We start from the raw sequence: 25,959 nt of genomic DNA, 5'->3' as shown, positions 1-25,959 counted from the left end.
TGTTCTAGGACCTGAAAGCGAAAACTTGCTTTTCTGTTTCTTTTCCAGAAGAGGACTAAAGAGAAGTTGGTGCATGTCCTTTCTCTGTGTGGCCAAGAAGTGGGATTAAGCAAGAATCCATCCGTAAGTTCTGTTGGGTGTGTCAGTTATTTTGGTCTCGTATCTCTTTTGCCTTTGGTCAGAGTTTGAAAGACTCAACTACGATTGACAAGTATGATGGCCAACATCTATAGAAAATTCCTGTTTTGTTTTCTGCCCATATCCTGCTTTTTTTATCTCACTGAGTTCAGAAACAATGAAAGATTTTGTTGGATGCTAGTTCCATGTTGAGGATACACAATTATTTCATTGTGTTGATTTCCTAGGTTTTTAAAAATAAATATGCCCAGATCTCCTTACAAAACATACATTGATATCTGTAACACCACCTCGTATAACACAGAAGCAGTCTTCAAAAAGCTCACATTATTTAAAACTATGTGGACTTCAAAAAATTTCTATAGCAAAATGAACTTACTACTCTTCTCACAAACTTTCTGGACTATCCTCATAAATATGAGTTCCTTTTGGATGTAATTTTACTCAGCACACATTTCTTACTGTGATGTCATTATTTTACAGTGACAATATTTTAAAGATGAAAATAATGATATAATGGTTTTTCACATATACATGTCTACTGATATTATAGTAAAAAATGCTACTAGATTTTAGATTGAACAAGCAGCTGAAGAATTATAAGTAGTTTCTAAAGTTTTCAGAAAAACTGATTTGTATCTGAGTATACTATAGCAAAAACCATAAAAATGTCAGGGAGTCGTTTTACTAAGTGCTTCTTTTTTGGTTTATTTTCATTTTATCTGAAGAGCAGAGAGACAGACACAGGTCTCCTGTTGGCCAGTTCTCTTCCACAAATGTCTGCAACAGCCACAACCAAGCCAGGCTGAAGCCAGGAACTGGGAACCCAGTCTGAGTCTTTCACATGGGTGACAAGGACCCAAGTATTTGAGCTATCATCTGTTGTCTCCCAGGGTACACATAAGCAGGCAGCTAGAATCAGAAGTGGAGCCAGGAATTGAACCTGGGGACTCCGATTTGGGATGTGGGTGTCCCAACTACTGCACCAAACACCTGTACCTCACCAAGTACTTTTACTTCATCTATATTACAGTATACCATTTACAAACCAGAAATAGCACACTGGGATGTGTGCAGCATTGTCGCTCCCCCTCTTCGTGGAGGAACGACACTAAACCCTGCCTAGGCTTCATATCCGAGTCACGGCACCATTATGTCGCTCCCCATCTTCGTGGAGGAACGACACAGGACCCTGCACTGTTCTTTTGTCTGCTCGGCCCTCCCCGGGTTTGCTGCTGGTTCTTCCCGGGTTGGCTACCGTCCCTTCCACCTCCGTGGAGGGGCGGTTCCCCCTGCCACATTCCCCACTTCCGCGGGGGAGCGGCACACCGCCGGCCGGCTCTCTCGGGGGCTGCACAGGTGTTCCCTTAGATGTTCCCCTTAGATGTTCCTGGTGCATGTTGTCTCTCTCCTCCTTTATAGTCCTCCTCTGCCAATCCCAACTCGGCTGCCCACACGCCGAGTACGCTGCTCTCCTCCAATCAGGAGCAGGATCAGCTCCTGGAGGTCATCACTCAAGTTGGCAAGAGGCAGCTGCGTAGAAGCTGTTTCCTCCTCTCCCAGCGCCATATTGTGGGAGAGCAGATGCATAGAATAAGTCTTAATTCCAGTAACTCAGTCCAGTCCGGGTTGCTCCCCACACAGCATGGCCCAGCAAGTTAAGCCACCACACAGGAGACCCGTGTACAAACCCGAGTGCCTGGGATGGAGTCTTGCCTTTATCTCTGCTTCTGATCCAGCTTCCTGCTAATGCCCCTGGGAAGCAGCAGATGATGGCTCAAGTACTAAGTCCTTGCCACCCATGAGGGAGACCTGGATGGAGTTCCTAGACCCTGGCTGTTGCAGTCATTTGAGGAATGAACCAGCAGATGGAAGATCTCTGTCTGTTACTCTGCCTTTCAAATAATACAGATGACTAGACAAACATTAAAAAAACAAATAGCAAACTAATTCCCCAGATAAAGTAAGAATGAACAAACAAGTTTCTCTGTAGAGCTATTTTAAAAATTCTGAACTGTTTCCATAGCATAGTTCAAGAAGCTCATAAATACTTACAAAAATGCAAAATGGTATTTCTTATCCTCTGGGAATGTACCCAGTCAGCCATCACCTGAGTGTGGCCTCTAGTTCAGTTTCCCATTTCGTGTTATTGATCAGTGGATGTGTTGCTGTCCTTGAGGCTTTATTTCAGGCAGAGGGAACAGTAGTGGGGCATACTGAGCCTCCCCGGTCACAACAGAGAGAACCAAGAGTGCTTCGCTTCTGCAGGGCAGCACACACAGCCAAGGGGAGCTGTTTCTTACCGTCCTTCGGATTGGTACTTTCCTCTTCAGGTTCCTACTGCCTGCTCTGTCCTGGGGCCTTTCCAGCCAGGAATATCTACCTGGAGTATGTTACAAATAAAAGCAGCACTATGAGAGGGGTCCTTTACCTGAGGAAACCTTTTTTTTTTAAGATTTTATTTGTTTATTTGATAGGTAGAGTCTCAGAGAGAGAGAGAGAGAGAGGTCTTCCATCCACCCAAATGGCTGCAACAGCCAGAGCTGCGCCAATCTGAAGCCAGGAGCTTCTTCTGGGTCTCTGACGTGGGTGCAGGGGGCGCAAGCATCTTCCACCGCTTTCCCAGGCCACAGCAGAGAGCTGGATCGGAAGAGGAGCAGCTGGGACTAGAACCAGTGCCCATATGGGATGCCGGTGCCACAAATGGAGGCTTAGCATGCTATGCCACGTGCCACCCCAAAATTTTTTGTTTTTGTTTTTAAGATTTATTATTTATTTAAAAGGAAGTATGACAGAGAGGGAGAGACAGAGAAAGATCTTCTGTCTGCTGGTTTATTCCTCCCAAATGGTTGCAAGAGCTGGGACTGCGGGACAGGATCCAGGAACTTTATCCAGGTCTCCTATGTGTGTACTAGGGCCATCTTCTGCCACTTTCCCACATTTCTGGATGGGAAGTGGAGCAGCTGGGACTCAAACTGGTATTGTAAGCAGAATCTTAACCCACTGCGCCATGCCAGACCTGAAATCAGAGGTCTTGTGTGCCATCGCTCACTAACTAGTCAACTGGCTCTTCATCTCACTGACACATTTGCGTTCTCTGTGCAAAACTGTGTGTCATGTACCCTTGGATGATACTATAATGTCTATCATATGTCATATTCATAAACACTAGTTATAAAAAGGACATTTGAAACCCATTCACTTTTTTTTAAAAAAATGGATTTATTTGGATTTATATACTTACTTATTTGAAACAGAGAGAGACAGACAAAGAGAAAGCGATCTTCCACCTGCTGCTGGTTCACTCCCCAAGTGCCCACAATAGCCAGGACTGGGCCAGGCTGAAGCCAGGATCCAGGAACTCCATCTGGGTCTCCCACATGGATAGCAAGGACCCAAGTATTTGGGCCATCATCTACTACCTTCCCAGGTACATTAGCAGGAAGCTGGATCCAAAGCTGAGTAGCCAGGACTCAAACCAGCACTCCAAAATGGGATATACATGTCCCAAGTAGTGTCTTTTCCTGCTACGCTGCAATGCCTAGCCTTCTTTTTACTTTTGAGGGATGTCTGTTATACATACTTACCTGCAGACAAATGATGTACCTACTTATCAAAGAGGACTAAACATTATGAAGGTAGTTCAAAAAGTTCATAGAAATGCATATAATGGAAAACTATGCATTGGTTTCAAAAATTTTTGCAGCAAAACAAATTCTCTTTTAATTACATTTGCCACAAACATTTTAAAGTTCTGAGTTTTATTTAATATGAAATGTATGTTCATCAGAGGCTGTATGGCAAAACATTTTGGTTCCTTTGCAGTTTGTTATTTCTACAAAGTTCTATTAAATGGCTCAGAGAAAAGAACCTAAACATAGAAGTTAATTTTAAAATAACATACTAAAAATTTTAATGGAAAGCAGTGTTTTGTTTAAATCAACAAGACAGCAGTGGAAGTATAAATTATGGGACGTGTTTTCTTAGCCACACTTCTGGAATTCAAATGAGCCAGGCAATACTTTTTAACTTCTGTTTCTTACACTTTACCAGTTCCTGGTTTATCTCTAAAAGGTTAAACCCTTTGCTCCACAATTCATTCTGTAATAACCCCTCTTGATATCAGAGTTCTTAAACTATTATTAACAAGTATTTGGCATATGTGTGAATGTGTACAATTCTAACCTCAATCAGTTCAGAAACAGTGGAAAATGTCGACTGCTCTGGTTTGTGAACACATAGTTGTTATACACACACACACACACACACACACACACACGTAGGATCTACTCTTCATCCGTTAAACAGCAGCAGTTTGATTCTCAAACATTTTCCTGAGCGGGAACTTGCGAGACTGCAGTGAGTTTAATCTGAAGGCACCTGTCCAACATAAATAATAAAAGAACATTCTAAAAATACCCACTTAAGGAATTAGGTGTGTACTGGAAATACAGTGCTAGGAAGAAGGGCCAATTACCGTTTTTCATAGCACAAACAGCCGAACGAAAGCCGGTTCTCAGGAGTGGACTCTCGGTTTGCAGGTGATTTTTTCCTCGTGTGGGGATCTGGATCTGCTGGAGCACCAGACGAGCCTGGTGCCCTCCGAGGACGGCGCCCGGGAGCAGGAGAACATGGATGACACGAACAGCGAGCAGCAGTTCCGCGTCTTCAGGGACTTCGATTTCCTAGATGTGGAGCTGGAAGATGGAGAGGTACAGTGCGTTCTCTATCAAAATCAGCCCTCAGCCTTTGCCCTCTCTAACAAAGCAGCGTCTCTCTGACTTGCTGAAGAGGGAGGTTTTGCAACAAGGCCTTCTTTAATTGGAAAGCTGTAAACTTTATTTGGAATCAACTTATTCCAAGTACAGCCACTTCACTGTGGCAACAGTCACCACACCCTTCCTGTCTGAGCCCATGGCACAAGCTGCCAAGTTATTTCTAAATGGCAAAGACCCGAGTTTTAATGACCATACAGAGACTGTGTGTGTGTGTGTGTGTGTGTGTAGTCAAAATCAAAAGGTGAACTTAAAAAAAAATTACAAGAACATTTCAGTTCTGAGCCTGTTCACTGGTACCTGGGTGACATACGCTAAGCATCTTACCATGTGAAATTGTGAAGCTGCTCTAATTTAATAGCTTTAGGGCCAGTCAGCTGGAACACCAGCCCAGAGCCTGAGGGCCTCAACATTTGTGTGTGGTGTTTGATGAAATCATAGAACTTGAAACAGAATGTAACACACGGGAGAGAGCTCTTGGCTCTGCTTTAGATCTGTGGCTAGTGTTCCAGACACCTGGAGCGGCTGAATTCAAGTCTCAACAGGCAAATGCAGGTTCATTTATGTTGAAAGGTAATCATGGTAATAGATGCTTTCTGCTCTGAATCACGTTTGATAACAGGGGTTGGAAGGTGGAACATCTCCCTTTCGGTCCCCTTCATCTGATAGTCAAGGGACGTGCCAGCTGAGAGGCAGTCCTGCCTCCTGCAATGAAAACTCATTCCACTGAAGTGAGAGTGGCTTTTGTAAAGATGCCTAGTACAGAGCCTGCCTCACATTGAACTAAGTGCACTGTATTTCCTGGCAGCCTTTCTGCTCATCTTACAATCGAAGTGGGGGCCCGGATTCCAAGTGTGCCATGTCCTGTGGCAGGTGGGCGCCTTGTAGCTTCCCTAAAAGGATGTGGTTGCTCACCAACCCACTTAGGTCTGGTTGAGGCCATGAGCTATCTGGGTTTGTCCTCCCTGGCATGCTGGCTTCAGAATGAACAATGCTTTCTTCATTGATTCTCTCCCCTAAGAAAGGCATTTAGCAGACTCAACGCTTAAAGGGTATAAACTACTGACTCAAGGCACCATTAAATGAATTGCTGGTGTAACTGTCACCTAGAATTGTTTGAAAGCCAATAGAAAGTAGTACAGAGTCTTCTGTCGACCATAATGAGTTACAGAGAAAGCATCTCACTGAACACTGTCAGGATTGCTTTCAAAAATCTAACCCAAAATGTAGCTTTTGTGAATTCTTTTTAAATGTCTCTGAGCAGAGATCAGAGTTCAGCTAATGTCAAGATTAGCTTCCTGATCTAGCAACTGACTTGTGTTTGTTCTGAGGCTAGAATTCCAGCTTGGGCACCTTCTTCACTCTGGAAGTTAAATGAGGGGGCAAAATGGATGAATCCCAAGAGGCATCATTTTTCAGTCTTAGCCAGAGAAAAGTGCTGTGTGTGGCAGGAATGATGTGAAGTGGAGGAATCAGATGCAATTTCAGGACAACCTACAAATTTATTTTTGTATAATTTTGAGAAGCAGAGACAGAAAGCTCCAGTCCACTGACTTACCCCAAAAATGCCCACAATGGAAAGGCTGAACCAGGCTGAGGCCTGGAGCCTGTAGCTATTCAGTCTCCAATATGTATGGCAAGGACCCAACTACCTGAGCCATCATCCCCTGCTGTCTCCAGGGTGCCCAATAGAGGGAAGCTGGAAATGAGCAAAGCCAGGACTCAACCCAGGCACTCTGATAATGGGATAGAAGCATCCCAAGAGGCGTCTCAACTACTAGACAGAATACCTACCCCTAGCAAGTTTAATTTCTATCAAAATGAAGAAAATAACTGAGGTGCCTGTCACTTACAAATAAATATTACACCAGATGTCTTTCAAGGGCAACACCTGATGGATTTTATACCTTCCTTCTAGTCTTCTCCCTGTTGTTAGCCAACAACTAAAAAATCAGTGATTATTTTATCTGTCATGAATAAGATACTGTTAGAAACAGAAGAGTTTGAGAGTAGACATTTTATTGGAGTAAAACATTAAGGAGTTTTTTGCTACTTCTAGATCAATTTCTAACAAGGTATTCTAACATGCTTGCAGAGCAGTAGAAGGACAAGGCTTGGTCTTTGATGTCGAGCAGGTCCACACTGCAATTTCAACTCTGCCAGTGACCTAACTGTAAGACCACAAGCACATACTCAGTTCTCCTTGGTTCCTGCTTCCTCATCTATTCAGAGTATAATAATACCTACCTGGAGAGGTGGCGTGAGGCTTCAACCCCATAACATATGTTCCACTTCTAGCAGCCTGTCAGGATCCCTTGTATTGTTGTTGGTGAATAATTGTAGTAACTCCTCACTTGACAAAGTTTGCCTTCCAGATCAAAATACAGTTGTCAAAAGAGAAAGACAAGTTGTTTTGTTCTATTCCTTTTTATTAAATAGCCCCAGATATTTGCTGAATAATATCTATAAGGATTTGCCCCTGACTTATGAGAATCCTTTAAAAAGGTGCCGCATCTTAGCTATTAATTGTACTCTGCAGTGAACAGATCATGATCAGCAGCACTTTCAGCTTTGTGAACGGGATCAGGTGATGCCACCTTTTTTTTTTTTTTCCCAGTTGATGACTCTTATTCATTTTCCCATGACATTTAACAATTTTCTCACCAGTAATTAGGCACTCTGAGAGAAGTGTTGAGGAAACCAAAGTTGTCACTGAAGGACAAAGCTATTTCAGAAATTGTACTTAGGATTTGTTACCCCAGCTACATCACCATCACTAAGAAGTGGGGAATACTGATTTCTCTCTTTGGTACCTTCTTAAAGTTGCACCTGTGGAAGTATATATTGTTAGCACTGTTGAGACAAATGCGCTTGATTTTCTTTAATATAACCATTTTAAATAGACCTTTTATTTGTTTTTCTGTCCATTCAATCTGCTACCCAGGAACTTCAGGTAAGACGATGCTGTCTTTCATTTGGATATGTTGGTCAATGTTTTGCAGCATAGCAGATTTATAACAACATAATTGCTTTTTCCTCCCTTCCAGCACATGTATGCTTATTTGTGTGTATATTCAATTTAGGTGTGTGTGATGTAAGAGCTATTTTTCATGGCAGTTGTAGTATGGAACTATTTTTCCAAAATATACCAGATTTTTCTAAAAACATTTCTATTCCTGGGTCTAGGAGTTGCATGATTATGTCTTGAGAGAAACTGAATTTTTAGGTCTGATCCATAGAAACCTTATAGTTTCTGCTTATAACAATTGGATGTGTTTTGTTAATATTTTATTAGAAGTGAAATCAATGATCTGCATTGAACAATATAACATTTACCCTTCCAGTTGAATCTTTTTGTTTTCCAGGAATTAGAAGTTATTTCTGTGACTATATAAATTTTCATTCAAACCTTTTGCAAGTGTAAGGGGTTGCTAACAACAGGCAACTGCTGTAAACTAGGATCATGCTGGGCAAACTTGCCTTTGATTACTCTGTGTCCTATCAGACATACTATAAATAGCTACATTTGGGGGAACATATTTGATCATAGTGCACCCAAGTTCCTTCAACAACAGTTCTTATTTGGCAGGGTTCCAATATGGAAAATGTATTTCAAAGAATATCATTTCCAACATTTGTAGAATGTTCTACCCGTAAACATTTCTACATTGTTTGATATTTTCCCATCTCCTTATAAATCCTCAGTGGCTCCTTTAAGTTTGATAACTGACACATACATACTCCATTTGGAGTAGGTAGTGACTCTCGACATTTTCTCAGGCAAAAAAAGTCTGGTATCATCCAAAACACTGTTTTGACTTTTAATTTTGGATGTAACATAACACATAAACCTGATACTTGGGGGAGGGGCAGGATGGATGGTGACTCCCCTATTGGGGAAATTCTTTGGCCATGCTGAGCACAGCTGGGTGACATCTGATCATCATGGTTTTCAACTGAGGCTGAACTACAACACTGGTGTCAGCCCCTCAGCCACCACTAAGGAAACCATTTCAACACCTTTGCCTCTAGCAGAGCTGTTGCATCCTTTAGCAAGATGGTCTTGCCAGACTGTATTCTCCCAAGATCAGCCTTCTCTGCCTCCCTAGTCTCCTCCCTATTTGTCATAGGCTTTCACCAAGGCTGCCACCAAATCAACAGTAGCAGACACCAATGACTGACGCAGTGTTCTTCCTCCCTAGATATTTATATTGTTCAGCAAACTTGTGGTTCTGTGCCAGGTTCAATGTAGGAGACCCCTAGAATTGTGACAAGATCTTCATCCATAAAATCTATTCATTTGCTACAAGGGAATATGTTTCATAAATGTTCCTCTCTCCCAGTATTTTTCCTGCCCTTCAGTTTCTCCTCTGCATGGGGATCATTTTTATCTTTCCCCTTTCTTTACATCTTTACATATTGCATTTTCCTTTCCTTCCTGACCTCTTGCCTCCTCTATCATTGTTTTTCATTTTGTTAACTTTTTCACTCCAATAGCTATTTTAAAATCCAAGTTCCAGAATTAGTCTTTAATTATTTGGTGGTGATTTGTCACAGCAGGCACATTTTTTAAAACACACACAGGCTGAGTCTCTCCTTTGTCCAAAATGCTTGGGACCAGAAGTGTCTTGCATTTTGGAATATTTGCATATACATAATGACATATCTTAGGGATGGGACCCAAGTCTAAACAGATATTCATTTATGTTTCATACGTACCATACATATAACTTGAAGGTAATTTTATACAATCTTTTTAGCGCACCTGCATTTTGAATGTGACTTCTCACATTAAATCAATTGTGGTATCATTTTGATATTCAAAAAGCTTGTGATTCTTGGAGTATTTTGTATTTTCACATTAGCAGTGCTGAAACTGCAGCTAAAAGAGACAGATAAAACAGCAGATTCAGCTATTCTGAGGCTGCTTTTTTTTTTTTTTTTTTTGGTACTCAAATGGCCCTAAGAGCAATCAGAAATATCATAAATGGAGCTGAGTAATGATAACAAGTTCCGTATCTTATCCAGTATGTGCTTAGGATTCCAACTTCTCATCTTCTACCATAAATAGCCACAACAGACTTTGGAAAAGGGAACCATTTATTATATGAGAGATCTGTGAGAATAGCAAACTTGTCTCATTAGGAGCCAGAAATGGTAAGACACTTAAGCTAGAGGAAAATTAAATTTAACGCTAATTTCTACTTCTCGTATTATTACGCTGTTCACTGATCTCTCAAAGATAGTTACTTCGTATCAATAAACCCTTAGGCAATGTTCCAGATTACAAATAAATGAAAGGATTCTATGCTAGGTTTTATTCAGACTACCTATTTGGGTTAAAATGGGCTGAGCAATATTTCTTTTCCTTTATTCCAGCCTTAACAGAGAGAAAAAAAATAAAACTCAAATTCATTTCTAGAAAAAAAATTTATGTTAGTCAAAAAAACATATTTGACACCTCATGGTTTGTAGAGCAAGTCTGAAATACAACTAGAAGCTTTCTTCGACACTTACATAGCTACCAAGACCGGTTTTCAGTAAATCAGTTCTCAGCATATCAGCAAGAATCTTTGGTTCCACATTAGTTGTTTCAGATCCAAGAAATGGAGTATTTATCAAGTTGGGACAGTGATCGAAAGATGAGCCTAAAGCACAATTCAGCCATTACTGCTCAGGCCTCTGTAGTGCATGATCCGTCCAGCCTTGTCCAGCTGCTCTGATCGTCTTTAACTCTGCATTTTATCCGTGACAACCGCTGTGGCAGAACAAGCTGGAATGCCCACCTAATGCTCTTCTACTTAATGCCCAGAGGATTCTGGAATGTGCTACAGCATAGCTCCTACTCGTTTCTCCTTTCAAAAACAGTACTAAAAAGGGGCTGGCGGGATGGGAGGGCACACCTCTTCTGAAGTTGTTTTCCTGTTGATGTGTTGTTTCTTACAGATTTAAGGAAACACATCACTTTTAGGGTTTACTAAAATCAGCTTTTCAAGGAACACACTACCTCCCATGCCAAAAAAAAAAAAAAGGGGGTGCAGTCACTTCTTCCTAAGACTTTATGACACATATGAAAATAGTATGCTTTCATTACTTTTCACATCAGGTAAACAAATGGTTTGGTACCAACGCAGATAAGCACTAGAGAGTTGCTAATGCCTGTATTATTTGTCTCAAGGCTGTGACTTAGTGCGCGTGTGACGGGCAGTGTGCGTGCAGGAGGATGGCGGTGTAAAACCCGGGCTGATGGTGTGATTTCAGGGGGAGAGCATGGACAATTTCAACTGGGGAGTGCGCAGGCGTTCTCTGGACAGCCTGGACAAGTGTGATATGCAGATTCTGGAAGAGCGCCAACTCTCAGGAAGTACCCCTAGCCTGAATAAAATGAACCACGAGGATTCCGATGAGTCATCCGAGGAGGAGGACCTCACGGCCAGCCAGATCCTGGAGCACTCAGACCTCGTAAGTAGGAATTTGTCTCCTGGTCAGAAATGGGAGACTTGTTTTTCGTGAAGAGCGCGGGAGGGCCGTGTCCACTTGCCCCTACAGAAACTTTCCACAGCTGCTGGGCTCAACATCTGAACTCTCAGGTGGAGCCTGATTCTGCCTGGCTTGCAACTGGATGCAAGCACCGGGGTCCAGAGGACTTCACCAAGTGCATGGAAAGAAAAGGAATTACAAGATGAGTTTTAAGTCATGTGCATCTCCTGTGTACTTTTTGAGGATGCCTCTGTGCGTGAATTTTAAAATGTCTGACACCAAAACAGACTTTATCCTGGAATTCCATTTTTCACTAAGTTTTTGCAGTGCCCTCTTACACGGCAGACGTCAAATCTGTGAAGGCCTAGATTTTTCCAAAGTAACTTTTATGATACTGGAATGTTTTTCAGAAATCTCTCAGCTATCTAAAGGTTTAAGAGGACAGATATTTTGATGCGATTGTCTAAAAATACAGGGATTGGGGTTTCCGGGGCTGTGCCATAAGCCAGAGAGCCAGCTGCTATGTTTAAGGTCCAATAACGGGGAAGCATGGGAGTTAGAAAATTAATCCCTATCCACCCACAGCTAGGGAACAATGGCTTGCACTCGTAGACAAAGAATAATTAGAGCTGTTGAAGAATGGGAACTTGGTTCTACGTGTTATTTCCTTTGCTTTTCAAATAGATCATGACCCTCTCGCCCTCTGAGGAGACCAACCCCATGGAGCTGCTCAGCACCGCCTGTGACTCGACCCCCGCTGACCCTCGTTCCTTTAACACCAGAATGGCCAGCTTTGACGCGTCTTTGCCTGATATGAACAATCTGCAGATTTCTGAGGGCTCAAAGGTGAAGAGATTTTGGCAATTATGATTATAGTCTCCTTTTCTTAAAAAAAAAAAAAAACAAAAAACTTCTTTTCTGAGAAATATTAGGGAAGGATGAAAAGTGGAAGGACTGTTCGCTTTTTGTTCTGGGTGTTTTAAAATGGGTGAATTCTGTGCCCCTGAGCCTACGTTCTGAAGTTACTTTAAACTCTGACAGTCCTGATTTCAGGTCTCTTTTAAAGGAAACCTTTTGCTTGAAAACTGCTGATTGGTGTGTGAGATCACTGTGACTGGAGAACTGCTAAGTGAGGTGTGGGTGTGTGCATGCACTGGGGAAAATTTTTCCCTGTGTAGGAACCAACTGTACAATTTGTGCATTGATTCAACACTCGCCTTTGGCATACTATTGGAATTTCTGATGTCAGTCATAGTATAATGCTCTTAGCAGGCTCCAAGGAGAAAAGTAACCAGTGGATATAATTTCCTGATAGAATTTTAAAAGAAAAAATAAACTAGTAGTGTCTATTTCATTTTAAAACTTTATCAGGATTTCCGGGCCGGCGCCGCGGCTCACTAGGCTAATCCTCCGCCTAGCGGCGCCGGCACACCGGGTTCTAGTCCCGGTCGGGGCGCCGGATTCTGTCCCGGTTGCCCCTCTTCCAGGCCAGGAAGTGCAGTGGAGGATGGCCCAGGTGCTTGGGCCCTGCACCCCATGGGAGACCAGGAAAAGCACCTGGCTCCTGGCTCCTGCCATCGGATCAGCGCGGTGCGCCGGCCGCAGCGCACCAGCCGCGGCGGCCATTGGAGGGTGAACCAACGGCAAAGGAAGACCTTTCTCTCTGTCTCTCTCTCTCACTGTCCACTCTGCCTGCCCAAAAAAAAAAAAAAAAAAAAAAAAACCTTTATCAGGATTTCCAAGCAAGACCCTGTCCGTAAAACTATCCACTCACATGCTATGGCTATATATATGCCCATCAGTGTAGAATTTTATTTCCTTATGTTAGAAATACCAAAAAAAAAAAAAAAAAAAAAAACCAAAATAATCTATTACTATTATCACAGAGCAAAAGTTTCTTTATCCTGAGTCTGATTATGATTGTATAAGCTTGAAAGAGAAAATAGAAAAAACTTTTATGGAAGTGTATTCCTTGACAAATCTAATGGGAAAATATAAGACTGACCATTCTGTGTTGTTTCACAGTGGACAGAAAACAGGTCTGAGGTCTAGAGAAACTCTCTTCAAACTAAAGTCAACCAACAAATTGCAATGACCTAAAATAGTTAAAACTTGAATAAGACTAAGATTGCCATATTGCAAAGGGTCTGTTATCAGCATTCTTGGAGTTAGCAGACTCCTTCTGTATCAACAACAAGAAAGAAAGAAAAGAAAGAAAGAAAGAAAAGAGAGCGAGAGCAAGAGTGAGAGCGAGAGCGAAAGAAAAAGAAAGAAAGAAAGAAAGAAAGAAAGAAAGAAAGAAAGAAAGAAAGAAAGAAAGAAAGAAAGAAATTTCTCTAGTTTAAAATGCCAGAGCCTTAGATTAAGAAATTAAATTTCATGAGGGAAAAAATACATGAAGTTTTTAGCTTTTGGTTTTTCTCAGTGGGTTTAGTAATTTTCTCCATTTTTCAATTGTGAATGCTAAATTATAAAGATTTCTCTTTGAAAACACAATCTATGTGGTAGACACCTACATCAAGGAAGAAGTGAATTTCATTTCTGAAGAGCTATCCTGTTTTTCACAAGAGCTGGGTATCTGCGACATTTGATATATTTTGTGATGTTAGAGAAAATAGCTAAGAACGCAGCTCTCCTCTGAGATAATGTTTTCGAGCACTGATAACCTGGACCACTCCCCAAGGGTCAGCCTCACTGCCAATGCTGTAGTTTTGCTTTGCGGAACAAAGCAGGTCTGGATAGACCTCTGAAACTCAGTATTTACAAGCAATCCCTTCAAAGACACAAGACACCTTGTTTTCCTAGTATATAAATGTAGCATTCTTGTTCATTTGCCCTCTAATCCTATATTCAAGATACTGCAAACTAAGTGGGTAGCCAGCTGTTGGCTCATGATAAAGCTTTAGTTCATATACATTTCTATTTTCCTTAGTTTGTTTTCAAGAAAGTGACTCACTGAGACATGTTTGCATCTTTTTCTTCCTCTCTTCTCCTGGTGTGTGATCCAGTTGCCTTCCTTCCTCTCATAGAGAACAGTCAGTTCTCCAGCTGATTTCCCCCTGGCCCAAGTTCAAGCCCAGCCTCTTTTTCCACTGGACTTGCTAAATCTCTTTCCTGTCTCTCCCTGATCTCAGTTCTGCCTGCCCTGGGGCTCTTGTATTTCACTGCTCATTCTGCATGTCGAAGCGAGATGAGCGCAGATGCTCCCCCTGTTCTAAGGAGCAAAGCACGTAGGTCCATACATGCATATGTAAGGCTGGAAGCGGGTCTTAGAAGACTTTCGCTGTGGAAAAACCTGTCAACCAGCAGGCACAGTGAAGGACTCTGGACCACTTGTGTACACTACAGATGTTGCTTGGGTATCCACTGTGGCAGGCACTGAGGATTCCAAATTCTGGTTTCCCTTGGCAAAGGGATTCTGTATGGGGCAGTATTCTGAATAGGCTTGTTGCAGCAGGCTGCGGTGGTACAGTGGAAGGGGTTCTGACACAGAGATGGTGTTTCTCATCCTGGCTCTAACTCTGATTACACCCTGGTTTTAGGCAAGTCCCTTTCTCATACAGAACTTCATTTGCTCAGCTATAAAATGCGGAGGTTGGACCTGGGGAGATGTTATGGTCTTATCCACGTTTAGCATTTGCATCCCGTAAGCATAGGTCAGACATGCTCATCTGGCAGCCCCTTTGGGGACTACTGGGGAAGAGACTGAACGGAAGATAAAGAATGAACAGTATGTGTTTCAGAGAATTCCTGAGTCCGTTTCTACAACTGCCTGTACTGTGACTAGAAAACAATCTCCATTTCTGTCACTCTCAGCATTTCGGTTCCTTCCTTCGTTGAATGGATTTTCCCATGGATATTCTTAGATATGGGGGCTTCTGCTCTGTCTTCTGCAGGCTGAGGCGGTCCAGGAGGAGGAGGACACCACCGTGCATGAGGATGATCTTTCCAGTTCCATCAACGAACTGCCAGCAGCTTTTGAATGCAGCGACAGCTTCAGCCTAGACATGACCGAGGCAGAGGAAAAAGGCAACCGAGCCCTGGACCAGTTTACTCTTGCAAGGTAATGAAGTGCTTGGTGGAAATACTGTAGTTCCATCAGACAAACTGAAGTTTAGCATCACACTTGCATTGCCGGGACTTCCTAATGAAGCAGTCTAAAGTGACATAGAACTTGTAAGCTCTCAACTGAGTTAGCTTCACCCAACCCCAGTGGAGGGTCTTATGTGCAACCAGGAAAGGATGCTCAGGTCATAATTCCTAAGGCCATAAAGCAACATGAAAAGCCAAAGAGAGGGCTGGGGACATGGTACAGGTCTTGTAAATGTTTATGTTTGTTTGGAAGGCTGACTTAGAGAATCTTCCATCCACTGGGTTTAATCCCCAAAAAGCCGCAATGGCTGGGCCTGAGCCAGGTGGAAACCAAGGACCTTGGACTCTATCCAGGGGCTCAACACTTGGGCCATCTTCTGCTGCTTTCCCAAGTGCATTAGCAGGGAGCTGGATCAGAAGTGAAGCAGCCAAGCCTCGAACTGGCACTCATATTTGTTGCTGGCATTGCAGGTAGTGGCTTAACCAGCTGTGCCACAACGCTGGCACCCAGACCTCATATGTTTTGAGGATAAGATTTGGCAAGCCTCGGAAATGAGCTTAAAGACCAAAATAAGAGGCTCTTGATACACTAAAGACCTCCTTTTCCTGGCAGCTGACTTCTGACACTAGTGAGATGTCTAAATAGAAAAAAATATGGAGAGGAAGGGGCTTTAAGAAAACAATAACACGGGCTCAGCATCTAGAATAAGTCGCTAATGACCATACTGCAGATGGAGTGTGGGAGAAGAAAACTAAGATCAGGTCGCTCTTCTGAACGCGGAATGAAAGCTGCTAACGTGACCCGACAGAGGCCTCCGCCATGGTGGCCAAATCTGTCCATGAAGGGGAAGGACGAGGGTAACACCTTGAGAGGAATATGACTCTTCTTTCTGTGCTCATCATCTATTTCTTCCTTCCTCTCATCCTGTTTTTGGGCCACTGATGCACATACATTCAGAAATACTCCATAAGGGAGAAACCAGAAGATTCTAATTTTTATAACAATTTTCATATTGAAAATTGGGGAGAAGTGAAAGTGCCAAAGCTTAGGAATGGATGTTTACTTTGTCTGGGACACAGCAACCCGGAAAGTGAGAAGCACACTCTTGCTGCAGGCCAGAAGCTGTACTGGATCTGTAGAAAGGAAATGAGAAATGGAGAAATTGCAGAAAATCTATAGGTGAAAATTCTCCTAAAATTACACACACACAGTCAAGTCCCCAAAGCAAGCTCCAAGGGAATTCAGGGCCAAATGGGGACTCCCAGTTATGCCAGCCCTCAAGGTTGGGATGTGTGTGACCTGGTAGGGGAGGAGGAGGACATATGTCCCTTACACGGCCTTTTTCCTTTTTTCCAGCTTCGGAGAAGGTGACCGGGGAGTGTCTCCCCCTCCTTCACCCTTCTTCTCAGCCATCCTTGCTGCCTTTCAGCCCACAGCCTGTGACGATGCCGAGGAGGCCTGGCGCAGCCACATCAACCAGCTCATGTGCGACTCGGACGGCTCTTGTGCCGTGTACACATTTCATGTGTTCTCCTCTTTGTTTAAGGTACAGCACTCACGCTCTGAGGACCTAGTCTTTTAGAGAACAAGTAGCTTCCCATTTAAGAAGTGATTTCTGTTTTACTCTGGGATTGGACTGTTTTCTCCTTCAGACCCTCCTCGATTTCCTCTGACTTTACATTTCTTCGGTTCAGCCTTCATCTCAACTTTGTCGGAGTGGGATTGTGAAGATTTATTTTTTTTGTTTTAGATTTTTATTTGTTTGGAAGTCAGCAAGAGAGGGGTATTCTATCTTCTGGTTCACTCCCCATATGGCCATAATGGCCAGGACTGGGCCAGGCTGAAGCCAGGAGCCAAGTGCTACTTCCAGGTCTCCCACATGGGCGCAAGGGCCCAAGCATCTGGGCCATCTGCTGCTGCTTTCCCAGGCACATTAGCAGAGAGCTGGATCAAAAGTGGAGTAACCAGAATGTGAACCGGCACCCACATGGGATGTTGGCAATGGCTTTACCTGCTATGCCACAATACCAGCCCCCGGAATTGTGAAGATGCTGACCTTAAATGCTTCAGGGTGCCATGAAGTACCTTTCACTTCTACCATTCTGACCTATATTGGCACCATCGACCCTAGACAGCCCTGTACCTGGACCATGAAGGGGCATCTCTGTCCGGCCTAGTCTCCATCTCATCTTTCCTCTTAGGCATCTCTTTTCTTTTTTTTCTTCATAACTTGTATGTTTCTTACCTTGTCTTTTGTTCGTTTCCCCCCACAACCAAGGCAATTAATTAATGTGGCAGCCACAGCTATGAACACTTTTCTCCCTTCAGTTGCATTTAAACACATGAAAAGTCATTCTTTTGTTTTCTTCTGTGAACCACAGCCCTACCTACAGTCAGCACATAGGGTCATTGTGCATATTTCGTGACTCCCACCTGTAAAGGGGTGCAGTACCAAACTTGGCCAGCAGAGTGCAGCTGTACTTCAACTCCCGTTCCAACCCTTCAGCCAGGAACCATTGGCAATTTGTACCCTCAACTATGCTGGAGTGTCTCCTGTGGACACCTTAAGATTTTACCTGTAGGCCGGCACCGCAGCTCACTAGGCTAATCCTCCGCTTTGCGGCACACGGGGTTCTAGTCCTGGTCAGGGCGCCGGATTCTGTCCCGGTTGCCCTTCTTCCAGGCCAGTTCTCTGCTGTGGCCTGGGAGGGCAGTGGAGGATGGCCCAAGTACTTGGGCCCTGCACCCCATGGGAGACCAGGAGAAGCACCTGGCTCCTGGCTTTGGATCAGCGCGGTGCGCCGGCCGCGGCGGCCATTGGAGGGTGAACCAACGGCAAAGGAAGACCTTTCTCTCTGTCTCTCTCTCTCTCACTGTTGTCCACTCTGCCTGTCAAAAAAAAAAAAAAAAAATTTTTGAATAATGGTCAAGATGAAAGGGATCAGCGTGGTGTGCCGGCCGCAGCGCGCCAGCCACGGCGCACCAGCCACGGCGGCCACTGGAGGGTGAACCAACGGCAAAAAGGAAGACCTTTCTGTCTCTCTCTCTCTCACTGTCCACTCAGCCTATCAAAAAAAAATTTTTTTTTTACCTGTTGCCCATTAACCATGACTACTGACCTAAAGATACAGAGGGAACTCGACATGGTTGGTGACCGAAAGCTGAATTTTACTCCTGCCTGTCTGTTGGCTGTAAAAATTCCCATTAGTTCCTCTAATTAGCTTAGCTCGCTCTCTACATTTGCTTTCCAAATTTCATCAACTGATTGGCAGGGTTTAGAGGCAGCAAAAGGAGAGAAAAACATGTCACAGGATGAAGAAACACTTAAGGTCTTCCAATATCACTGGCACTAAGCAGACATGTGTGTTGAGTTTGAAGCAGACACATTAACCATGAAAATGGAATTGTTGCAAAGAGTACTCAGCCATGGAGGCGAGGCTGTAGGTGAAGATCTGTTAACCTGGAAACACAGTTACTATACAATTTAAGAGAAAAATAAGAAAATTATAATAGTGATCTTTTTTTAAAAATCCCTAGAAAATAGTGAATATTATTAACCAGGATGGGCTGTGTTTTGTCTTCTCAGAGTGATGAGATTTGGATTGTTGTCACCTTCCTTCTTTCACTTTCATTCAGTTTCCTGTTTTCCTGTCATGAAAGTGTTTTCCAGCATTTTTCGTTTAAGACATATTTATTTATTTGAAAGTCAGTGTTACAGAGAAGGAGAGCCAGAGGCAGACGAGAGCGAGGTTCCATGCACCAGTTCACTCCCCAAATGGCTGCAATGGCCAGAGCTGGGCCAGGCCGAAGCCAGGAGCCTCTTCTGGGACTCCCACATGGGTGCAGGGGCCCAAGGACTTGGGCCACCTTCCACTCTTTTCCCAGGCACATCAGCTGGGAGCTGGATTGGGAGTGCAACAACGGGACTGGAACTGGTGTCCACATGGGATGCCGGCACTGCAGGTGGAGGCTTAACCTAGGATGCCATAGCACCTGCCCCTCCAGCATTTTTCTTAATCCTAGAACTCACTGAATTGTCAATGACCCTATAAGGGTACTTCAGAAAACTGATGGAGAACTTGAATTAAAAGATAAGTTCATTTTGGTACCAAAAAATTTTCAGAATATGTATTTGCCATGAGCTTTTTGATGATCCCTACATACAAGGAAAAAATGAAACTACAACTTTGTAGTTCCAACTTGGATGATGGATGAATGAGGGGGCAGACCCATTAGCATCCTAGTTAATGCTGAGTTCTGTTGACTGTATTGTGAGACCCATAATCACCTGCTAAAGGAGCCACTGCAGAAGGAAAAGATGGAAAATAAGGAACTGTATCAAAAGTGCGAAATGAAAACTACAGCCTTCTTAAATGAGTTAAGTCTTAGATACCAGAAAGGTTAAGTTGTTTTAAAACATCATTTCAGTAGCCAGAGTCCCTTGACTTGGGGGTGTTCTGAGATGAATAGAGCTATAGCAGGATTGGGGTGCACTGTAGCTTTCTTTAATGATGTGGAAAAATGCCGCTACTTAGCTCCTAAGAAAATCAGACCAATCTAACAGCTCCTCCAAGGTTACTCATTAATCTTTTACTCCAGTGAATCTCTTATTCAAAAAACCAGATGAAACCGTAATCATCTCTTAAATAATTTTACTTTGAGGAAGATGTCTTTTTGTTAATATAAAGGTACATTATATTTTTAAGCCTGGGAGACCTTCATATAACCCATTTGTGAAGGACTGTAGGACCTTGTAACTGGCCACTGGCTCTTTTTTTTGTTTTGTTTTGTTTTGTTTTTTTTTTTTTTTTTTTTTTTTTTTGTCTTGGAGTCCTCTGATTTGTGCTGCTCTCTCTCTCAGCCTTTTCACTTTAAATGAAACCTGTTAGAAAGCTGAATGGACAAATTAAGGCCATGTCTGGAGGGGACCTTGGGCTAGAGGCAGAGAGTGATTGTCTTCCAGGAGATAAAATTCCAGAGACAGTGTAAACCAGATTGAAATTTTAAAACAAACTACCAGAAAGCTACTGTTTGAAGTGAATTTAATGTCAAAAGATTCAGAGGGAAAACCATTTGTTATACTGCCCTAAAATTCATCTTAAAATAATGTTTAATAATCCATATTATATGAGGGTCCCTGAAAAAGTTCATGGAAGTGCATATAATGAAAAAACTATGCATGGATTTCAGACGTTGTTGGCACCAAAATAAACATCTTTTAATTCCATTTGTACCCTCACATGTTAAGTAAAACATGAATATATTCATTGAAAATGGCATTTGTCTAATACAACTTACAAAGAACCAAAAGCCTGATCTTATTTGGTGGACATGCTGATTTCCCCATATAAGGGTGGATATGGATTAGGTTTTACAACTCAAAGGGGGTACAGACTCTTTGGGATAAGCCAGTGCCAAGGAATGGAATGGTTTTCAGTTTGTTAAGACACTGTGTGCTAGAAGTTCAGCCTACCAACCAGCAGGGACTCCTAGCAGATAGAAAGGCAGTGCTTACTGAAAAGATTCTGTGAGCATCCACAGGTCGGGAAATGGCATTTTGGGAGAAACTTTCCACAGTGGATAATGATGTAGCTTACTGAGGTGAACATTTACTCCCTTCTCCTGTGGCCATCGTCCTTGAGGTTCCATGCTCATTTCATATTTGTATAAAGGTCAAAATTTTTTCTGTTAATAAGAATGTATTGTATTCTTAAAACTGCCAAGAGTATATTTTAAGTGCTCTCTCGAGGAAAAAAATAAGCATATGAGGTAATATATTAATTTGTTCAATTTAGCTATTTCACAATATGTACAGAATTCAAAATATGTTGTACATGATAAATATTTTGTCAAGTAAAAAAATTTTTTTAAATGCTCTCAACAAGCAAACTTTGTTTTACTATGCAAGTTAAACTTGGCATTTACGAACGGTCACTGTTGTGCCTTGCAGAATATTCAGAAAAGGTTCTGCTTCCTAACCTGCGATGCAGCCAGTTACCTTGGGGATAACCTCCGGGGAATCGGGTCCAAATTTGTCAGCTCTTCCCAGATGCTCACCTCCTGCTCCGAGTGCCCTACACTTTTTGTGGACGCTGAGACTGTGAGTATGCCAGGCCTGCACAGCTCAGATGTGGAACTCTGGGTTAGCATGTTGCTGTTGTGAGATAACTCCCGCGGCCTCCGGGTCTACAGAGTAATAACTCTATATCATCATTCCAGGCCACGGCAAGGCCACTTCAGAGAGTCAGGAGAGAAGTCCACCTCTCTCTCAGGACTCTGACTTGACCAGCTGTGCATATGGCCAGATAATCACCCTCCCCTGAGAGCTGAGCTGGCCAGGGACCCTGGGTCCTTCACTTTTTCCACCCCAAGTCTCATAGACTTGTGGCCCCCTGGAACCACCTGCCAAAATGCAAGTAATGCGATTAAGGATGATTATACCAGTCTCTGGCTGACTGCTGAATTGTGACTTTATGACTTTGCATCCCCATTACAGCACAGAATCATCACATTGGCTGAATAATGACCAAAGTTTAGAACCTAGGAGGATGTGCTTTAGTTTTAAAAGTCCCTGAAAAGTCAGTCTTTTCGAGAACTTGGTAGGTGGTTAGTTGTGACACAACAAGGAATACAAGAGAAATCATTCTATCATAAATTATTTTAATCCTGATTAAATGTAAAATCAGTTTCCAAATTCTCTTTAGAGGTGTTCTTCACACTCCTTGGAGTATTACTGGATGATGATGGTGGAGCTCATGCAGAAACCAGTTATCATAGCTTACCAAGGGGCCTCTGTGGAACAACTGGCAAAGCTTGTCTACCTATAGCAATACAGGAAAAAATAGGTATTTCATAGACATGGATTGGCAAGCTAGTGTTCAATCATAACTAATAGTGGAGCAAAATGGCAGATTTCATAGCTTATAAAAATTACTTCTAAATATACTATGCTTTTGTGTTGGTATCTAGTTATTTTAATATAAATTATTTTCCTGTCTTTAGCTCCTTTCTTGTGGACTTCTGGACAAGCTCAAGTTTAGTGTTTTAGAACTGCAAGAATATTTGGATACCTACAACAACAGAAAAGAAGCCACTCTCTCAGTAAGCTTTTTTGTTTCTGTTCAATGCTTTCAGTTAAAACCAAATGAATCCAAACCACTGTGAGTTCTTGGGGAAGTGTTATGATTAACCTGAGCTAGACTCTTTGGAGAGTAGAAGACAGGCTTCATCTTTTCCTCTAATCTATCATTTCCAATAATTCCAATTTAATGGTGGTAGAACTGTATATAAAAAAGAATATCTACAAAAGGACCATTTTCAACTTTCACTTTTAGACCTATGGATATCCTTGTCAAGAAACAGAAAAGTGTGTGTTTGCTTGATACGTCACCTTAATAATGTTGTACGTTTCTTTTTCCATTTCTTGATCATTTCCTTCCAGTCATGGTAGGTCTCTCTCCTCCTCTCAATCACTACTGATAGCTGTTTCTCCCTGTCCCTAAGGTTTCTCTTGGCATTTACTCCTGCTCTTTACCATCTATTTCTGGAAGGAAGAAAAAAAGTAAAATGTTATACACAGAATGTTCTAGAAACCATCCATGCAAGCTGCCTGTTTTCCGACTGCTGCAAGCAGAATTCAGTGGTCCAGTGATCTGAATAATACTGTGTACTGTCCAGTGATACCTACAGCTTCCTGTGATATGCCAGATAGAGCCTGGATTTCAAAGTCAAATGGACTTGGGCTCAAATCACAGTTCAGTTACTTAAAGGTTATGACTTTAGATAAGTGATTTACCTTCTCACCTCAGGTTCACCATCTGAAAGCCAGTAATAATAATAACCAAACTGAAGAATCATTTTAAGGGTATACCAGTTATATTTCCTGAGTCTTTTCTAAGAGACAGAGCTCTTAAATTAACTCATTTATTGCTGGCAATTTTATCATTACCCTTGTCAGCTTAGGAAGTGGGAGGGAGAGTAGGATTGAAGCTGTGATCTGAGGGATTCAAAGAGTAAGCCACAACATGATACTACCCTGAAAGAGAAATAACTTCTATAAACTGTTCAGCAAAGAACCGCCTACTTGGGAGATGTTCATTGTGAGATTACTAGTCTGGAGTTGTTTACTGATAGTGTTATCAGTGTTAGACTGGCTATTATCAAAATGACAAAAATAGAGATGTTCAGCTTTCATCTCCACTGGAACCCACTCAACCCCATAAGACACAGAGACCAAAGAGAGTGGTGTGAAGAGACGAATAAAGCACACTGGAAACATGACCCAGCCCTAGCATCAATGCCAATCCAGATATCTATGAAAGCAACACAATCTACATAGTCTAGATCCCTACGGATGAAAATGTCAGCTTTGTGGTCCTATAAGCCCTGGACAAGGACTATAATTCAGTGGGCAGCTGGCCACACACAGATGAGCACAGTGTCCTGTATTACATGAGACGCTAGGATGACATGCTGTTTGACGCAGAGTGGACAGCTCCTGCTTCTGACAACTTAACTGAAGTAGAGCTATAAGCCGCCTTCTCTGAAATGGGAAAGAGAGGTGATGACTACAACCTTCACCTTGACCTCCATGATTTTCAAGAACAATACAACAACAATCCCAAGCTTGGTCAATAGAACCCTCTGCAACCCCATCACAGGGCCATTCACAGCCTGCTCATTTTTCTCATCAGCCAACTTGTCTTCTAAAGGAACCTATGGGAATAATTGTTCCAGCCTCCACCACATACTCCTATGATCAGTTCCAAGCTGTGAGAATGAAGGCTTTACAAAGGTACAACGCTACTGCCTCTGCTTTGGACCAAAATGGAGACCTGGACATACCCATGAGTGGGCTTGGGTCACACAGATGTTCAACTGGATCTTTCAGGACATAAATTATGCTTTTTGTAAACCCTTAGATCTGGCCTGAGTATAACATAGGGTTCTGTCTCTCAGTTTAACTTGCTGATAGCCAATTCCACAGCCTACCTACATTTTTGTTCCTTGCCAAATGATTCTACCATACCCCCAAGTTTCTGTGAGACAAATCCTTCCCTGCTTTAAAGAAGATCTCAGATTTCTGACCAAACCCATTCAGGTCACAGAATTTGTGATTCATGGAGCTCAATGATGAGGACAGGAAAGAGAAAAAATAGCCCCGAGGCTACTGGCAGTGTCTTATTTTATCCACACAATAGGACTTGAAGGCCAAGAGAATAAGATTGAACACTGACTGAGCAGTCATTGATAGGAAAAATTAGTCTATACAGGAATTTTTCTTAAACCATACCATCTGAATTATACTTCAAATAAGAATGACTATGTTAATTCAAATGTTTTTAACAAGTGATTAACAATTTAGAGACATAATTTTATTGTTATGTGGGTATTAAAAATTAAAGAATGATGAAAACTAAAGGTACTAGAGACAACTGATATATCTGATGTGCAGATATCAACACAGGGATAGAAGAACTATGAAAAAGCAAGGCAATATGACACCTCAGGAGGAACACTAATATCAGACTCCAGAGAAAGAGAGGTTGACAAAATGAGTAAAAGAATTCAAAGAATGATTACAAAGATATTAAAAAAGATAAGTGAAATTAAGAAATCAATATGGGCTATGAATGGGAAATTCAGCAGAATGTTGAAAAAGAATCAAACAGAAATTTTAGAAATGAAGAACTCAGTAAGTCGGCTTTCAAAAACACAGTTACAAGCCTCCATAAGAGACTAGATCAATCAGAAGAAAGAATATCTGTACTTGAAGACAAGTCTTTTAAAATATCCCAGTTTTTAAAAAAAAGAAAAAGAATTATAGACAGCTTCTGAGACTTGGAGGACATCATGAAATGAACAATATTCAAGTTTTGGGAATCCCTGAAGGAGGAGAAAGAAGTAGCAGCACCAATTGTATTCAATGAAATAGTAACTGGAGGAATATATAGATGTCCAAGGAGGCCCATAGGATCCCAACAGACATGACTACAAAAGATCCTCAAGGCAAGCAGTGGGTTAAGCCACCGTTTGCAATGCCAGCACCCATATAACATCCCATGTAACAGTGCTGGTTTGAATCCTAACTATTCCTCTTCCAATGTAGCTTCTTGTAGGGAGGCAGAGAATCATGGATCAAGTTCTCTCTCTGTAACTCTTTAAAATAAATAAATCAATCTAAAAGAAAATACAACATGGACAGACATTGTAGCACAGGAGGTTAACCTGCATCCATATCAGAGTGACTGGTTCAAGTCCTGGCTCTCTGCATTACTAATCCAGCTTCCTCCTAGTACACCTGAGAGACAGCAGATGATAGCCCCAATACTTAGTTTCCTGCCACACATGTGGGCGACCCATATCAAATTCCTTGCTCCTGGCTTCAGCTTAGCCCATTCCCCACTATTGCAAGCATCTATATAACTCTCGTTCTGTCTCTCCCCTGCTCTGTTTTTCAAATAAATAAATAAA

General features: G+C 42.3%; 2 protein-coding genes and 1 long non-coding RNA gene across 9 annotated transcripts in view; 1 reads left to right on the top strand and 2 right to left on the bottom strand.

The window, feature by feature from the left end:
* Window positions 1-25,959, top strand: part of FRY (FRY microtubule binding protein) — a 492,126-nt gene that overhangs the window by 443,467 nt on the left and 22,700 nt on the right. For all 7 annotated transcript variants that reach the window (XM_008273531.4, XM_070049049.1, XM_070049050.1 and 4 more), the window contains 8 exons: window positions 49-123; window positions 4,680-4,850; window positions 11,175-11,375; window positions 12,078-12,239; window positions 15,290-15,456; window positions 16,843-17,032; window positions 21,437-21,586; window positions 22,489-22,587. In XM_008273531.4, coding sequence (XP_008271753.3) covers window positions 49-123; window positions 4,680-4,850; window positions 11,175-11,375; window positions 12,078-12,239; window positions 15,290-15,456; window positions 16,843-17,032; window positions 21,437-21,586; window positions 22,489-22,587 — 1,215 coding nt within the window. The remainder of the gene's footprint in view (window positions 1-48; window positions 124-4,679; window positions 4,851-11,174; window positions 11,376-12,077; window positions 12,240-15,289; window positions 15,457-16,842; window positions 17,033-21,436; window positions 21,587-22,488; window positions 22,588-25,959) is intronic.
* On the bottom strand, window positions 3,883-4,834 carry LOC138843831 (uncharacterized). The gene is made up of 2 exons (XR_011378853.1): window positions 4,616-4,834; window positions 3,883-4,518 (listed from the first exon to the last, which is right to left on the bottom strand). It is a non-coding gene; the product is annotated as an uncharacterized lncRNA (long non-coding RNA).
* ZAR1L (zygote arrest 1 like) overlaps window positions 7,512-25,959 on the bottom strand; it is an 83,241-nt gene continuing 64,793 nt past the window's right edge. The window contains exons 6-7 of the transcript XR_007913745.2: window positions 22,877-23,029; window positions 7,512-9,795 (exon numbers count right to left, since the gene is read on the bottom strand). The gene's annotated coding sequence lies outside the window, so the exon portion shown is untranslated. The remainder of the gene's footprint in view (window positions 9,796-22,876; window positions 23,030-25,959) is intronic.

The sequence above is a fragment of the Oryctolagus cuniculus genome, chromosome 9 (genome assembly GCF_964237555.1).
Source record: "Oryctolagus cuniculus chromosome 9, mOryCun1.1, whole genome shotgun sequence".
Classification (NCBI taxonomy): domain Eukaryota; kingdom Metazoa; phylum Chordata; class Mammalia; order Lagomorpha; family Leporidae; genus Oryctolagus; species Oryctolagus cuniculus.
Note: the sequence above shows the minus strand (reverse complement) of the source record. Positions and strands in the feature narration are given on the sequence as shown.